Source organism: Clupea harengus, chromosome 19 (genome assembly GCF_900700415.2).
Source record: "Clupea harengus chromosome 19, Ch_v2.0.2, whole genome shotgun sequence".
Taxonomy (NCBI): domain Eukaryota; kingdom Metazoa; phylum Chordata; class Actinopteri; order Clupeiformes; family Clupeidae; genus Clupea; species Clupea harengus.
In genome coordinates this window covers 9303098-9321279 of record NC_045170.1, presented here as the reverse complement: position 1 = coordinate 9321279, position 18182 = coordinate 9303098, and the positions used below count along the sequence as shown (strand labels likewise).

The following is an 18182-nucleotide window of genomic DNA, read 5'->3' as shown; positions in this document are numbered from 1 at the left end:
TCGACTAACCATTTTAATATATCTAGGCGTTGCCCCGTAGGCCTATCCTATGCTCTGCCAGGAATATGACGCTAAAAAATCGTATATTCCTGTAGGAATCCTGCAGCCCTGTGCACATCAGCATCTGCGCCAGATGTTCCACTACTGCTTCCAGCCAACCAGAGCGCGTCCTGCACACATTGCACTGGGAAGAGGGGGTGGATGGAATTCTCAAGGAGGATGTGTATCGTTGTCAAAATAATAGTGGTCCTCAACGAATAGATTGCAGTGTAAATATTTCCTGAGCTCAATAAACAATGGACACCGTTGGCGTTGTCGTATGGCTTTGTGTTGGTATGTATCGATTTGGACAGACATCACAGACTTATTCTTATCGTTCTGTGCAGCTAGCTAGCTAGCTGCCACCATCGAGCTTGCTGCCAGTCATCATTTAGTTTTCAGTAGCTCGCTAATGTTAGCTACCGAGAAACATCAGCCAGCTACAGGGCTTGACAGTGAATAATTTGGAAACACATTGCATGCTGTCTTTGTTTCGCAACAGAGCTGAGTTAAACAATGATGTCAGCTAAATAACAAGAACATGGATTGTCTTTTGGAAAAGCATTTTATCTCATGTATCGAGTGGTCTAACGTTATGTTAATTCGATGCAATTTGGTTCATTAGCTTGCTAATTATAGCTAGCTTGTCTTCCACTTTAAGTGTAGCATTCCTTATCTCTCTTTTGATAAAGCGTATTTGCATATTGTACATTGCCAGCTACATGTTTGCTGGTACAACATTACAGGATGTCATTGCAATTTCAGCGGAACCATTAACGAATTTAACGTAATTGTGGAAACGGCAAATGTATTGCTTACGGTGATTTATGTTTTGTGTATTAAAACAAAAGCTTGCATGGTACAGTCGTCTGATGTCAAACATGGCGTTATGTCGCGGGGAAAAAGCCAAATACAGCCTTTACTCGAGTATAAGCAGAGGTCTCCTTTGCAGACCGATGGTGAGTGGTGACAGTTTGCCTCTATTGACGTACCCCAATCCCAACTACAATAGCTAACATTATTTGCTGTTAGTTCATAATCAGTTTCTTTTAAGGCATTTTGTTTGGTCGCTTGTGCAGTTAGTTAAACCCCCTTTAATGGAAAATACAGCCAACTTGGAAAATTGGTTATGGTAGACTGCTTGGAATTATACCGTTTGATTGACCAAGTCTAATGAGACCTCCTGTGTGTTAAACGTAACAACTAATCCCATAAACCCTCATACTGCCCACTGAAAGGTCACAGTGGTTCAGCATCATACAGTATTCTGAATAGGTTTTCTCTTTTGAGTGTTTAAAGAATTATAACTCTTACCTGGATATTCATTGGCCATGAAAAGAGTGTGCCTATTTTGTCAGCCATTGCTTACTATTCCAATACGTCACTCATTTTTTTAAGGAAATATCGTGGTTGTTACCTGTGTCCATAGGTCCATGATCAAAATCAGTTCTTGCTATCTGCATTCGTCTTGGCCTGCAACTGCTTTCGTTGCGTCACTGTGACAAGTCACAGCAAAGCCCAGTGAGTTTCACTTCCAGGCAAAGGCACTTTGGACTGAGAGACAAAAGACTGGCGTCTCACGATGCCTCAGAGCAGTTGGTTCTTGAGTTCCCCCTCATTTGTACCAAGAGAAACCACCATCCAGCTGATTCGACAGTTCAATAGGGGAACATCCCTACTCTCAAAGGATGTTCCTTTTCTCTCCACCGACATCTCTCTCTCTCTCTCTCCCCTCTCTCGAGTGCTGTCCTGTCCAAGGTCAGTCCTATAAGGCATAAACTGGGGTTAGCCATTCCAGTGTTGAGTCCTGAAGGGGAAATCTGTCAAAAGGAAGGCGTGTGCCTTCACCCAGTCGCCTTGGCCGTTTGTGCAGATTGAGCATTAACCATTAATGGTTGACCCATTAGGCGAACTGAGTTGGTCCCCTGTAGGTAGACGGTAACCACACAGTTGAAGGTGTTGTTTGCTTTACTTTGAAGCCCCTTTTTGAGAAAAAGATTTTATTTTTAGTTGTCCCCACAGAAGAACTTTTATATCTCTTTAGTTATTGCTCACAATGGGCTCTTTTTGTGGAACAGGTTCTGCATAGAATTGTTGTTTTGTACACAAGGGTTCCTAAGGGATCTACACAGACCTTTTCTTGAGTTCCTTCATAGAACCCTTTTCAGACCAAAACAAATAAAGGTTCTTCAAAGGTTATTATCAGTGGAAGAAATAGCAAAAAGGGTGTCACAGAAAGTCAAGGAACTATTACATGGGATTATAAGACTGTTGCATAACGACTTCATCCTCTGTTGAATAGTGTTTGTGAGAGGTTTGCCTGGAGCATCAAGGGGCCAGCTGGGTGTCACAGCAGCCACAGAGGCACCATATGCCCTGCCCAGCCCTGACGGGACACATCTGTCCACCACCCTCATACCATTAGATGTGGATCAATAACCAGCCTTGCCTACGATAATTCACTGTATGAATAACCTTTCATAGAGGGGTCGGTTGGGTTTTGGTTTATATGGAGCCACATCTTTATTATATGTTGTTATGGAATGCTGTTTATTACGTTTATTAAGTACTAAATATGGGGCACTGTGTCAGCATATATTCTTTTATTTGGTGCTGAAGGTGTTCTTCATATTTATGTTTTGTTTACTGGATACAAACTTTTGTTTTGCGCAAGTTTTTTTTTTTTTTATTGTGATGGGGCGTCTCGTTGTTTTGGATCCTAGAATAGTTTCTCTTAAAAAAAATGACAAGTGGTTTAATGCCAACAACGCTGATGTTGGAAACGTTTGAAGGCAGTAAAGATCATGTATATTAATATTCCAGTGAATTTTATGGACCACTTTATTGTGTATGGGAGTTTTGTGTACTCATTGATTTGATAGCATTTATGTTTTGTCAACATTTTCACTTTTCAGCTATGTTTTATGGCCACGTGGACTTTCATCTTGAGCAATTATACTGCTGTCCCGCACCTTCTGCAGACTGATAGGGTGTTACTGCTAAGTGCTTCCCTTGTCACCCTGGAATGCTTTAGAACTAATGTTAGTAGCCATTATAACTGTGGTTAGAATGTAATATCTCAGTAGTCATTACAGTACAGTGGTTTGTGTTTTAAAACATGGGCTATCTGTAGAAGCCTCCCCTGTTGGAATTTCAAATGTGAATCCCCTATGGAAGATTATGATAATGCAGAGCACAGAGCTACATTGAAGAAGAAAAAAAACAACCTCTCATTGATTTACAAATTAGAAATGAGTGTGGTGGTGGCGGCTGCATTCCGCACACTATCTAATCCAGCCTCCAGAACTAATCTCCTTGGTGTGTTTTAACACTTGTGTGTGGGATGCTGCTTCTCACTCCTCTTTGAACAACTCGGTGTGTGTGTGGGTAGTGTGTCTGAATACTGTGTGGTACGTATGTATGTTATAGTGTGTGTGTGTGTGTGTAGTGAGTCTGCATACTGTGTGGTACGTATGTATGTTATAGTGTGTGTGTGCGTGTAGTGTGTGCGTATGGTAGGTTGGGTGAGATGTTAGGGAAACAGCTTCCCCACAGCAGGGCACTCAGGCACGGAGCAGTAATGAGACTGGCTGGCTGGAGGCAGTGGGCCCAGCAGCAGCAGCCACAGTCAGAGATGCCCAGCTACACAGCAGCGCCACAGCTCTTATCCTCTTAACACACACACACACACACACACACACACACACACACACACACACACACACACACACACGCAGGCACACACGCAGGCACACACACACACACACACAGACACACACGCACGCACACACGCAGGCACACACACACACAGACACACACGCTTGCACACACACACATACACACACCTTCAGTGGAGTTGATATATTCCTACAGCAGTGCAGTAGTGCCACAGCCCTTATCCTCCTAACACACACACACACACACACACACACAAACGTACACACCTTCAGTGGAGCTGATATATTTCTCCCCCATCTACTAAAGAAGTATATCTTCATGCGGGCCAGAAAAATGAAGGAGAGAAAGAGAGCAACAGTTTCAAAAACAGTCTTAGCTTAGGAATCATTGGAATCAGATCTTGAATGAGGAAGGAATAATTGTGTGTGTATGCATTTGCGTATGTGTGTTTGTGTGTGTATGCGTGTGTGTTTGAGTGTGTCTGCATGTGTGTTTGTTCTGAATGGAGCACATCCAAGTGAGAGTGGGTGTAATAGAGGGCAGGGCGCCTGTGTGAGGAGTAGTTGGCTGTGGAGTGTGTGTGTGTGTGTGTGTGTGTGTGTGTGTGTGTGTGTACGCGCGCACCACGCGTGCGCCTGTCTGGAGAGTGACTCATTGCCTGGCTGTTCGCTGCCTTTTGCTTCTCACTGCCAGCCAGTGACCTGAAAGACACAATGCCAACACGTGCACACGCCCACACACTTACGCGGCTGCATACCCTTAAATAAAGAAGCCTTCATTGTTCCCATAACTATGTACTTTTCTCTCTGAATAGTGGAGATTTGAGGTACGCTAAAAATATAATCCTGGTATATTATTATACAGTCTAATCCTAATTCAGTAACAGTATTGTACAGTGATGTGACACATACATTATGTTGTTACATTATGAACATAATTGCAAATATATATATACATGTATGCACGTATATTTGCACATATGTTCATAATAATAATAATATATATACATACATATATATGTAGAACAGTAACTGGATTTGATAAACTATATATATATATATATAATATATATATATATACACACACACATACACACACACATATATGTAGTACAGTAACTAGATTGATAAACTGAGACCTGGGTGCCATATCTGTATTTAACCACCTTCCTTTCTCCCTCTCTGCACCAGTGGTCACTATCCTGTCCAGATCACATGGAGACCGCAATGTCTACCCCTCTGCCGGAGTACTGTTTGTGCACGTACTAGAGAGAGAGTACTTCAAAGGCGAGTTTGCCCCCTACATGAAAGCTGGTGGGTACTGTTCTTCAGATCACTTTGCCTGGCCTTTGGATGAATCTCATTTTTATTCTCTTAGGAACTGGAAATGTCTTGTGTCGTCTCAAAACCTTATCTAACCTATTAGCTTTATATTTACGATACAGAATCTGAGGATGTGTCTTGGCCAGCTAGAAATACTGGAAGCAATACTGCTTGCTTACAGTATTACTACTGGAGCTACTCACACATTCTTATAAAGATGGTATTTACAAAATGCATTTTACAAGTTCAGTAAGAGTGGTATGCCTAGGCTCTAAATGTCAGACCGTTCCCATGGGAAGACTGCCTCAGGTGCCTCAGTAGATGAAATATGATATGTTGACATGCAGGGTTGAGAAGGTTACTGTTAAAATGGAGTAGGTTACAGATGACTAGTTACCCTGTTAAAATGAAATAAGTAGTCTTCAATTTCAATTACTTCATCAAAGAAATGTAACCTATAACATTTCATTACTTTTGATTACTTTTTGGATTGGCAGACGAGAGGCTGTGCAAATTCAAGAGAACCAATCAAAAACCAATGATTGGAGCCTGTCTAGATGGCGAAAAGATGCAAAGCAACAGAATGAATATTATAGTCTACATAAACATAGCACAAAAAGTAAGGAATTTGTGTTTGGTAGATTATTTCTTTGTTGTAACAATGCTTCTTGGCAATAAATCTTATATCGTTGGAAAGCCTGTTTATTTATATAGTCTTTTAAATGGTGCCACATTTGTAAGGAACATGCATTTGTGGGATGAGCAGCACAGCTGAGTATGTGGGTTGCGCCAAAAATGTGCCAAAATTCTCCTATTCTCCTGTTGGTATTCACTCTTGTTTTGAGTTGTTTGTTGGATTGGAAGATTGAACTCTCGATCAGTAACAGGGAAGAAACAAGAAATATTGGCAATTTTACACTTTATTCATTTAATACACCATCAGGGAGAGAATGGAATGGCCTGCCATGAGTCCAGACCTCAACCCAATTGAACACTTTTGGTATCAGCTTGGGCGTGCTGTACGTGTTAGTGACCAACACAACCACGATGGCTGATCTGCAACGACTCTTGGTTGAGGAATGGAATGCCATCCCACAGCAATGTGTGACCAGGTTGGTGACCAGCATGAGGAGGTGGTGCCAGGCTGTTGTGGCTGCGTATGGATCTTCCACCCGCTCCTGAGGCTCCTGAGGGTGTATTAAATGAATAAAGTGTAAAATTGCCAATATTTCTTGTTTGTTCCTTGTTACTGATCGAGAGTTCAATCTTCCAATCCAACAAACAACTCAAAACAAGAGTGAATACCAACAGGAGAATAAACTGTTTAGCATTTAGCAATTAGCATTTAGCAATTTTGGCAAATCTTTCATGGGCGCAACCCACATACTCAGCTCTGCTGCTCATCCCCCAAATGCATGTTCCTTACAAATGTGGCACCATTTAAAAGGGAAATGAACAGGCTTTCCAATGGTATAAGATTTATTGCCAAGAAGTATTGTTACAACAAATAAATAATCTACCAAACACAAATTTCCTTACTTTTTGTGCTATGTTTATATGCTTTGCAACTTTTTACAGAAAATTATTATTATATTCGGATATAACCCCTTTGTAATCACCAACTCCTTTCCTCAGTAACTGTAATGGATTACAATGACCTTTTTTTCAATTTAATTAGGTAAATCTGTTACATGTCACTAGTTGGGGGGTAACTAGTTGTAACTGTAACTGTTACTACATGTAACTAGTCACCCCCCAAACCTGTGGACATAGTAGGTCATGTTTGAGGCATTATATGGTTTTCATGACTCAGTGCACACAGGTGACTCCAGTAACGACCCCATCACGTTTAACACCAACTTGAGGGGCTACCCTGACAGGCCGGGGTGGCTGCGCTACATCCAGAGAACCCCCCACAGCGACGGAGTGCTCTACGGCTCCCCGACGGCTGAGTACGTCGGCAGGCCCACCGTCATTGAGGTGTGTATGTAAAGTAGATGTGTGTACGTAGAAGCATATATGCCTGTGTGGTGTGTGTGTGTGTGTGTGTGTGTGTGTGTGTGTGTGTGTGTGTGTGTGTGTGTGTGTGTGTGTGTGTGTGTGTGTGTGTGTGTGTGTGTGTGTGTGTGTGTGTGTGTGTGTGTGTGTGTGTGTGTGCTTGTGTGTGTGCTTGTGTGTGTATGCACAACTCTATGTGAGTGAATGCAGGAGGTCCAGCCAATGCAGACTGCCATGCATCTCCTTGACTTGAGAGCCTGATATGGGGACACTATGATTAGAAAGCACCAGTAGTGACGAACACCAGAACTCCATTTTGAGGCGCAGAGCTGGACTGGAGAACCACAGTAGAACAGACTATGGTGGTGAAACACAGATAAGCATAAAGTCATTAGTATATGTACATTCCTCTCCATTGCAGCATTCCATGTGCTCTTAGTGTCATCAGAAGGCTTTTATCCTGTCAGCCTTGACTATATTGACTCTCCCTTGTACGTCGCTTTGGACAAAAGCGTCTGCTAAAAGACTAAATGTAAATGTAAATTTTGTGGCATTTATCGTTACATTTCTCCAGAAGAGTGGTTTCTGCGTTTGGGTCTTTTGTGGACCAGTGTTCTCAGCTGGGCTCGGAGGGCATGCCACAGGCTTTAAAACTGTCACGCTCTCATTCCTTCGGCTTCGACGTGACATATTTGCATCTGGCTGAGCTGAGGCCCGCGACCTGACCCACGCATGCACTATAAGCTGCCTGGCCCTGATCTGGGCTTAAACTTTCACCCTTATGCGTTGCAGATTACAGCCTACAACAGACGCACTTTCGAAACAGCCAGAAACAACTTGGTCATAAACATCATGGGTAACGAAGGTGAGAGTCTTGGTGTTTTGGCTCGTTATATAAAGTTATTGATAGCGCTGGAAACACTTTCCATTAAAAGAACCCTTCACATGTCACCATTCCGTGCATTATATCACATAAACAAGCTACTCACCTCAACATCACCACATGATATATAGGTAAAGTATTATAGGGTAATGGTTAGCACGGTGATGATTTTAGATCATGTTAGGTAAGGGATTCATAATGTTAAGTATTACTGTCCCTCTAGAGTGTTATAGTGTTGTGCTCACCCACCAGTAGCAGATATTCAGGATTTTCTTATAGCTCCTGAAGATTTAACCAGATAAGCCATCTTCTATTATGTTAATAATCTGTTGTCACAGCTGTCAATCATGCAGCAACTCAGGGTTTTTGTATTTACTCCATCATGTTAAGACATGAAGTTCTCTGGAACATGTATGTTCATGTCAGATAATGAATAACATATAAATAAATATAATAATATAATAAATATTATAGATTAATATATCAATGAATGGGAAGTGTGCCAGAATGTCCTCCAGTCTTTTATCTGATGCCATTATCCCTTGTCTTACATTTGCATTGAGCCTTCTCTTGACCGTCTGTCTGCCAACGTGTTTGTTTTGCTCTCACATCAATTAATAATACATGCACATGTCGACACAAATGCCCAGTGCACTACTTCCTAGGGACTGAAACTGATATCCGTAGCGTACTACAGTGGTTTCGCTACAGCGGCACACAGCTATTACCCCAGACACCATAGTCCTTTGAGCTGTGTTATTGTTATTTTTGAAGAATAAAAAAAAAAGAGCATTAATGGCTGTTTTATGTATCACGTAACATATCATGCCAAAACCCAGCCCTTATGACTGATGGGTAGCACCCGCCGTACTGCGGAGCGGTGGCTTTGCTCCGACCAGCTGTTGGTGTGCCAAGCCTTACATCGCTCTGACGGCAGCAGCCATCTGCCGTCAGCCGCCCCGCACGTCACGTCACGGTCCTGCGCGACAGACGGCAGACGCTCCGGACAGACGCCCGTCTCGCTGCTCCCACTGATCTCGCCCCACCAAAGGCCGGGCTGTCTGATATTTAAGACTGAGCGCGCGCCCGGTGGGAGAATCGGAAAAGCGAGTCCGACAACCCATGGCCGTGTGTGTTACCCCGTGCGTAAGCAGGGACATGGTAGCAATTACAGGCAGAGGCACAGAAAGTCGCCCATGACTGCTGAGACTGAGAATACTGCCAGCTCAGCAAACTCTGATCAGTCTGCCTCCCTTCTCCCCTTTAAAGAGGGATAAGCCTTTTAGTTCAAGTTGTTTAAAGTCGAGTTACAAGCTAGCAGCTGACATGTAGCCTTTTTTTCTGTGTCTTCTCCTCTCCCTGAACCGTATCTCTACTCTACTGCATCTGCATACGCTGCCTCCATCACTCTCTGTCTCGTTTTCTCTCTCTCTTTTCTTCTGTTGGTCTAGCTGACTTACATGTTAATACCCTCCTATTTCTTTCACTTCCAGTTTGTCTCTTTCTGTCTCTGTCTCTGCCCCTCTCACTTTCTTTCCATTCCTCTCGCTAATCTTTCTCCCTCTCTCCTCTTGGCAGAGTTCCCGTTGCCCTTCCAGGCCGAGTTCTACATCAAGAACATGAACGTGGAGGAGATGCTGGCCAGCGAGGTGCTCGGCGACTTCCTGGGCGCCGTGAAGAACGTGTGGCAGCCGGACCGACTCAACGCCATCAACATCACCTCGGCGCTGGACCGCGGCGGCCGCGTGCCGCTTCCCATCAATGACCTCAAGGAGGGGTGAGTCATCAGCCACAATAGATTGACTCATCCCCCTCCACACACACAGACACACACACACTCACACACACACACACAGGATACGTACCAGTCTGAATAAGGTATAATTATGGACTTAGTAGTTCTTCAGTTAATGTAAGCTTCAAAAAGGTTTAATTTTCTTCCTTTTAACTTACAGTGGTGAGGTTAGGGAGAGAATGTACTGTGTGGGATGTGACCATGTAAGTAATACAAAGGGAAAAAATGATGGAAGTCACAAAAGTACTGTTCTGTTACAGTACAGTACAGATCAGTTCTGATGAGGCTTGGCACCACCAGGCACTGGTGTTGTTGCCTTAAGTAGCGTAAGTAATGGTACACTACAGAGTAGTATATATACATAACACATTCTATATGATATCCCTGGTGAGTCCCTTGAGTTAGCATTGTGCTAGCTGCTCCAGCATGTAACTGGTGACTGTGAGTCCCTTGAGTTAGCATTTTGCTAGCTGCTCCAGCATGTAACTGGCACACTGCTTGCTGCAGTCGGAGGCAGCATGACAGGCTCAGTGAGGATATTCCCCAGAGAGGTTGAAATAAGCTGTCCGTTAATTATTCATACTGCCGTTTGGGAAGATAAAAGCTTCCAGAGCAGGACTGGCAGGCATGGACTTAAGTGGGAACAAAACCCATGTGCACTGACATCCTGCTCTGTGCCTGGGGTGTATTTGTGTGTGTGTGTGTGTGTGTGTGTGTGTGTGTGTGGTGTGTGTGTGTGTGTGTGTGTGTGTGTGTGTGTGTGTGTGTGTGTGTGCTTGTGTGTGTATGCACAACTTTATGTGAGTGAATGCAGGAGGTCCAGCCAATGCAGACTGCCATGCATCTCCTTGACTTGAGAGCCTGATATGGGGACACTATGATTAGAAAGCACCAGTAGTGACGAACACCAGAACTGTTTACTTACACCCCACTCTTTCATGTGTGAATGTGACAGTGTGTGGGTGTGTGTACACTGGCGTTCCGCTCTGTCTCTGCATGGCTAGGGATGGGATCTGAAGTCGCACTGATGTGCTGTATGTGGCCGGCGAGTTTTCTGTTTATTCATGCGTATCCATGGCTACAGATGCTACCCGACATCTATCCTCCTCTCCTCCTTCTATGGTGTAGGATGTATGATGACGGGACTTCATGTGACACACATGTGGAGGGGGCCTTGTGTTTAAAAGTCATGAGACGGTGTGTGTGTGTGTGTGTGTGTGTGTGTGTGTGTGTGTGGTTCACTGACAGTCCTATCTGTGTGTGTGTGTAGTGTGTATGTGATGGTGGGGGCTGACGTGCCGTTCTCGTCGTGCCTGCGTGAGGTGGAGACGCCCCAGAACCAGCTGCGCTGCAGTCAGGAGATGGAGCCGTCCATCAGCTGCGACAAGAAGTTCCGCGCCCAGTTTGACATCGACTGGTGCAAAATCAATCTGGTGAGCAGATACACACACACACACACCACACACAGACACACATACACACACACACACACGCACACGCAGAGCACAAACACAATCATGCAAAACACAAGTCATGCATGCACAAACGCGTCTACATGTACACTGAACCATACTGTGCAGGGATGCATGCATGCAAACATGCACTTAAGCACACATAAAATGTAGAGTTATTTTATGTACGACTCTGTGTGTGAAGTCAACCACACTCGGACACACATGCACATATACACTTCCTGTTTTTTGTATTTATATCTAGTGAAGGACATTTTAGACCTTGACCTCTGACCCCTCCATTCACTTCACTGACCCCTGTCAGGTGGACATCACCAAGGTGGTGACGGTGTATCGGGAGCGGCCCAACCCTGGGCCAGGCGTGCTGCCGGACATGTGGGGGTACGACCCCCCCTCTGAGGCCATGGAGAGCAGGGACTACTTCTCGGACTTCGTGGTGACGCTGGCCGTGCCGTCGGCCGTGGCCATGGTGCTCTTCGCTGTCCTCGGCTACGCCATGTGCTGCCGCCGCGAGGGGGTGTAAGTGGGCCACGCCTCAGTATACCATGCTGCCTCGGGTGGAGAGGATACACACACACACACACACACACAGTTTCTGAACCATTTACACACATCGACCTACATGAAAGCCTTGACCCACGCACAAAAGAATGATAAGAATACAAACACATACACACTCACAAAGACACACACACAGGTTCCCATGTACACACTCTAAGCTGCACATACACAAAAAGGAACACTCTGTTGACAAAAATACTGACAATAGGAGATATGCTTCTGATACACTTTAAAGGATGTTTCTAGGGGCTTTAAATGAGACGAGGCTAGCTTTAGCAACGCCAGGTGGAGATGGATACAATGCTCGAGAGAAAGAAGGAATTTATGTGGAGTTTGTGGACTAATATTAGGAGTATCCAGGACTACCCTGATCATAGGTTGAGAGTTGGAATTTAAGTAATGTCACAGGAAAGCAGCTCCTCACTCCCATCCAGCGTCCTGCCATAGTCTGCGTGCCTGTCTGCTTGAGTCGTCTGAGAGTATAGACACGGCTGTGTGTATCACATTTTCATCTCAATGGTTAGCTTCATTACTGTCACATACATGAACAGTCCAGTGGGTTCAGTCAGCCCCATGCATCTGCACATCTTCAGTGTTATCGACCCAACCGGCTGGAGATAAAAACATACCTCACCCCCCTCTCACAGTGTGTCCATCTGACGCCACACCCGGCATCCAGTCATTCCTCCTCATTCATTCACTTTTGTGTGGTTGTCTTTTTTCAACTATTAATATTAGTATTTTAATTCAGTAATTTTGTTTTGTTTCTAGGGAAAAAAGAAACATGCAAACACCAGAGTAAGTGTTGCCTCTCCTGTGGCTTCTGCCTCCTTTTATTTTTATTTTTTTTATTCTTTGCCAATCTAATAATTTTATTTTTATTTTCGTTTTGGTCATTTTGGATAGGTTATCTCTAGGTGTTTTTATTTATATATTTATATTTATTTGACATTTTATACATTAACGTCATCTCCAAACCTCCTCGTGGTGACATCTTCATATCCATCTGAATCATTCATAAAAATCTGTGTTTCCACCTTGCCATCCTGTTGGCAGCTGCTTAAAGCGGGAGGTTTAGCCTAGTAAGTGCTGCTATTGAAAAGGCTGCAGCGCCTTCAGGAGCTAGCTGACGTAAGAGAAGGGCTCGATAGAGAGAGGAGAAGGCTCTGCTCTGCTCGCCTCTGCTTGTTTCTGTCCTGTCCTCTTTCTGTCTTCCCCCGGTCCTCTCGTTTTCTCTCTTGCTTTCTCTATCGTGTTTTCTCTTTTTCGTGCATCATCTCTTGCTCTTTCTCTCTCTCTCTGATTTACACAGACATATACACACACAGTCCTTCTCTCTGATTTACACAAACATACACACACAGACTTTCTCTCTGATTTACACAAACATACACACACGGTCTTTCTCTCTCACTCTGTTTTACACAGACATACACACACACTCTTCCCTGCTTTCTCTCTCTCTCTCTCTCTCTCTGTCCTTTTTCTCTGTACTGTGCTGTAGGGTGCGTGCTGAGTCAGTCGTCAGGTGTCTTAAGACTTGCCCTCCTCCCCCACCCATCTCCCCATTTCTCCACACCTCCTCGTCTCCCTCTCTAGTGTCCAGCTGGTGCACCACAGCTCCATCCAGAAGTCCACTAAGGAGCTGAGGAGCATGTCCAAGAACCGCGAGATCTCCTGGCCTCTGTCCACGCTGCCCGTCTTCCACCCGGTGAGCGGGGAGGTGGTGCCGCCGCTGCACCCGGACAACTACGAGACCACCAGCATGCCCCTCATGCAGACACAGACGTGAGTGTCACTTGGAGCCCCCCGTGGGATTGTGGGAGTTGGAGTTTTATTCTAGGGTATCGTGGTCCCTGTGACCTCGTTGGAGCTTTAATACCCGCTCATAGCCGTCTGGATGAAAGGTTCTAATATGGGAAGAGGTAAAAATGTAGGTTACTAATGTAGGCTGATGCTATTGATATCCGATGACAGAGTTCGGATAAAAATGATGGATTTGGGTAGAAAATCATCAATGACTGTATGAGTGAGATTAAAAATGTAAGGCTGAGATATTAATTTAGAATACTATCAATACTATCTGTTTTCCTTTCAGGAATTTACAAAATCAAGTCCAAATACCGCAACAGCAACCTCCAGGTGAGTTAAAAGAATGAAATAATGAAAAATAACTCTCTTCAAAAAACTCAAGCACTAGTGTTTTGGATTCTGCATGTATGACTTTGTGTGTAGAAATGTAACTGTAATGGCAATGTATTTCTAGAATAGAATTAACGTGACATATTTAATAACTTCCCTGGTATGGTCTAAACTGCTCTGCTAATCTGCACCCAAGTGAACTAACAAACTACAGTTAGACCAGCTGTGAAACACTGTCACTAACATGAACTTTCATCCATTGATTTACTGCTAACAAAGGAGAAAATTATTGTATGTCGACGTTTCGAAGGCTGGAGGCAAGTATAAGTCATACTAATTCAGCTTGTCAGGTTGCTTTTCACAACTGAAATACCTGTTAGTTTGTCTAAACAGGAAGTAGAGCACAGAGTATAATTTAGACCTCCAAACTCTTTCTCTTTTAATGTAATGGTATTAATATATCATATTATATACTGTACTGTACTGTATACTGTAAGGTATTTCTATTACGTCATTTAATAGACAAAAGCTTTGTGCTTTTTTTTACAGGTAAATGGTATTCCTGAAGAAAGAAAGGTTGCAGAAGCGCTGAACTTGTGATTTGGAATTCCACATTTTGCCTTTCTATCTTTTATGTTCATTTTGTTTCATTATATTCTCTCAAGCAATGCTGGTATGCATGCATTGTAATGGCCTGTTTCCATGCTTTTCCAGGAGGGCCCAATATGGAGTCAAGTTGTAAATACTAAATGAACTTCAAGACAATTCACAATAGCTATATTCCAGAGAGGGGGTATTTTTTATATATGTATATTTTCCTATTGAAGTTCAGTAGGCATAATTTGCTTTGTGATTATTCTAAAAATGTCTCTACACATCATGCTTGCGTTGTTTTTCACTGGACCCTAGCATTACGGAAGTGTGATAAGCAGGAAGTGCCTCTGTTGTCTTTTGAAACATAAAAACAAAGCAGACAGTATCCAACAAAACAAAACAAATCAAATGTTCTGTCGATGCTAATGTTTTCACCCCACTTATTAAATGTTTTTTGATGAAGCAGGGGTGTGTTTCCATGTTCTCTGTCCAGGCCTTCTAATCTATTAGAGTTACAAACTAAGAGTCTGGTATCAGGACATTAGGTACATGAAGCATGTACGTGTGAACTTGTGTTGGCCCTGTCTGAAACTACTATAACGAAAAAATCTCAAGGTGGCTTGTTTCCCAATGGTGGCTTGTCAGTGATGAGTTCCATCTTTATATCCTCTCCTGTGAAGATGATGTTCTAGTCATTAGCTACACGTACGCAGTGGCAATCAACATTTGGTGGTATTGACTGATTTGATTGGTGTGATGAAATGTATTTAGAATACTGGCATTTTGGGTGCCAGTGGCCCCTTTTCTACATTAACGTCTGCATTTGCTAGTGTAGTGATAATCTGCAGTGAATACATATGAGCACATACAATGCAAGTGCCTCATTACAACAGCTGTGTTGAAATGTCACTTTGTAGTAGTGTGTCTATTTTTTGCTGTCATACACTGAAACTGAGTCTAGTGAACGGTGGATTGTAACTTGCAGTCCTTTAAAGCGCCTGCAGATGGCGATAAATACTTGCATGTACTTGGCCTTGGTATTACATGGACACTTTTCCTGCAGCAAAAGGGTGAGATGTGGATGAATGCCATTTATTTTTAGTATCACTTAATTTGACATCATCTTGGAATACTTCCATATTAAAGCTGGACACAAAAAGCTGTTAAAGCTGTTAAAAATAACAACAACGTACAGGAAGAGATTGAAAATACCATTAAAACATGAATAATGTTGAAAACTGAAGGTAAAATAAGTGAGAGAAGGCCTAAACACCTTACAATGACCAGTTTAAAAAACTAAGCCTAAATTAAACCAAATGAGGACCCTCACAACAATAATGTTAACTGAACATCACCGTACTAAATTTAGGACTACAGCCCACATTTTGGTTTTTAATTTGATAATATTTTTTATGCAGACTTTAATGAGGATTAATCTACCAGATTAGGTCAATCTGTATCTGTAGGAATATTCTATACACATTATGTCAGGGACACTCTTTTTTCTTTTCTGTTACAGAAACAGTCTTTACTCTTTATTGTAAAATCAAGTAAGTACCCTAAAACATAAAATATTAAAATAAAGTATTTGTAAAAAATCTTTCAATAATTTACTCTCATCTCGCCTGCCCCATTTCAAGTTGTGCAGTGACATCTCAAAGGAATCACCTTATCTATAAGAAGATAATTTATACAATGAAACAGCCCTTGGGGGACTGTCCATAAATATCATGGTGGATACCTCTTCCGGGTTTCTGAAGCTGCATCAGAATACGTCACATCATTGCCTCTCTAGTGTTTAATCTCGATGGCTAAAGGTCATATTTGAGACGAGAAACGGAAGCAAGTACGGTGGACCGAAGAAGACCCCAGAGATTGAACAGTGTTGTCATTTTAAGAGATTCCCTCTGATGATTCAGCAGGCGCTTGCAGTGGCAGATGACATTCTCTCAAGTCTGAACGCAGTCATTGAGGTCACTGCTTATGCTAACGTGTCACAGACTGAAAGCGAAGGATAGCGGGGATGCTAACGGTTGGCAGCCCAACTGAGGTATGTATTTGGCTAACAGTCGATTCAGGGTCAAGTTTTAAAGACTTGGTTACAGCAGCTGAAAAGTTCCAGGCGTTGCTTCATTTAAGAATACTGCATGACTGCTTTATTATGTCAACATAATCAGACTTAAACCGAGATTAAAAATCTTTATTTGTACTCTTTTTGATGTTGGCTAGCTAGCTAGGTGAAGTGTTGAAGAAGTAGTAGGACTCAAAAGATAGGATCACTGTTTCCATTTGTGGAGGTAAAAAGAAAAATATTGTGACTCAATTCACTTCTTTGTTACCACTCTAAATTTGATAAGCTGGTATGGTCTGGGGTAGTCAACACAGTAAGCTTGCTGTGGTGTCAACATCAAGTTGCACAGAGGTGTAAATTGAGCAACGTTATGTACGTTGATGCAACATTTTGTTGCTTTTTCGATGGTTTGTATATTACCTGAAACTTTGACGTACCAGCCAGTGTCCTTTTGATGAAAGGCATTGCTCTAAAACAGGATGTGTTGCACATAACTTAGCTTGAGAATACCAGTAAATGTGCTTCCGTTGTTCACCACCAGTCTTTGTGTGTGTGTGTAAATGGTAATGAGAAATATAGACAATAAAAGGATAATGCATTTTCTGTATCCTTGAAGACCAAGTTTAAAAGTTTTCTCTTTTCGTGGAAAAAAAGTTTTTTGTCATGCAGTCTAATGTAGAGAACATTCCCTGTAGTTATTGGAGTTTTGTACTTTCTTACGGACAATTAAGTATCTCTGAAAACTATTCTAATCGAACAGAATAATTCATCTCCATATGCCAACTGCGATGTGTGCATCCCTAACCCTCCAGCTGCCAGTTTGAGGTCGGAAGTCAAAGGTCAGATGACAGGTCCTCATCCCTCTTTTGCCCCTGACCTACTTCAACTCTGCAGACCCCACCGGGTCAGTCCACACTCCCTCTGCCTGGGCTCAAAACAAATGAAAGGCCATCTGCCCAGGACTGATGGGCTTTTGGGCCAGCATTGTGTGAGAAGAAGGCTCTTTAGGACCTCCGTGACCTCCAGCCCAGCACTGCTGTCCCTAATCTGCTGATGGGTTGAAGGCTTACATTTTTACTACAGAGCATTTGGATGACCACCCTTGACTCACAAAACAACCTGAACGCAGCGATACACATTACTACAAAAGCAAATAAATCGGCTTTTTTGTATTCCCATGGTGGGCTATGAAAAACAAGAACATTCAGGACAAAGTTTACACAGCAGCAATTCAATCAAATTGCTGACTGGTTAGATAAATATAAATTGTTATTTATTGCTTTATGGTGGCATTTAGTGCTATATAAATCTGATTTATTATTATTATGATTATTATTATTTAACATTAGCATACACACAGCTTAGCACATAAATGTACTTGTTCTACCAGTAGCTTAAATACCTATATCTATGATATGACATGAAGTTCTTGAAGGAGACCAGTAATCAAATCGAGCTGCAGATGCTGTGTTTTGGGTGGCCTACATGTCCATTCCTGACCCCGAGAGAAAGACCTTTTCAATTCCCTCGGGAGCACAATGGCTGTGGGAACACACCACTCCCAATGTGATGACTGCTTCTCATTGCTGTTTGGGACCACAGTGACATCTATTGCGTACAACAAGGC

General features: G+C 42.8%; 1 protein-coding gene across 8 annotated transcripts; it reads left to right on the top strand.

Annotated features, from left to right (window-relative positions):
• sgce (sarcoglycan, epsilon) lies at positions 1-17184 on the top strand. Of its 8 annotated transcripts, none has more exons than XM_031586299.2 (13): positions 4-333; positions 891-998; positions 4908-5030; positions 6853-7019; positions 7830-7902; positions 9499-9697; positions 10986-11148; positions 11492-11706; positions 12520-12546; positions 13348-13536; positions 13847-13890; positions 14170-14207; positions 14440-17184. In XM_031586299.2, exons 1-13 carry the CDS (start codon positions 297-299, stop codon positions 14488-14490), a joined length of 1434 nt encoding a protein of 477 aa, XP_031442159.1. In that variant the 5' UTR covers positions 4-296; the 3' UTR covers positions 14491-17184. The 8 variants fall into 8 exon arrangements, with proteins under 8 accessions (XP_031442162.1, XP_031442159.1, XP_031442164.1 ...); XM_031586301.2 differs by having other exon boundaries at positions 10-333; positions 6862-7019; XM_031586302.2 differs by lacking the exon at positions 12520-12546 and having other exon boundaries at positions 1-333.
• The last annotated feature ends 998 nt before the right edge of the window (positions 17185-18182 follow it).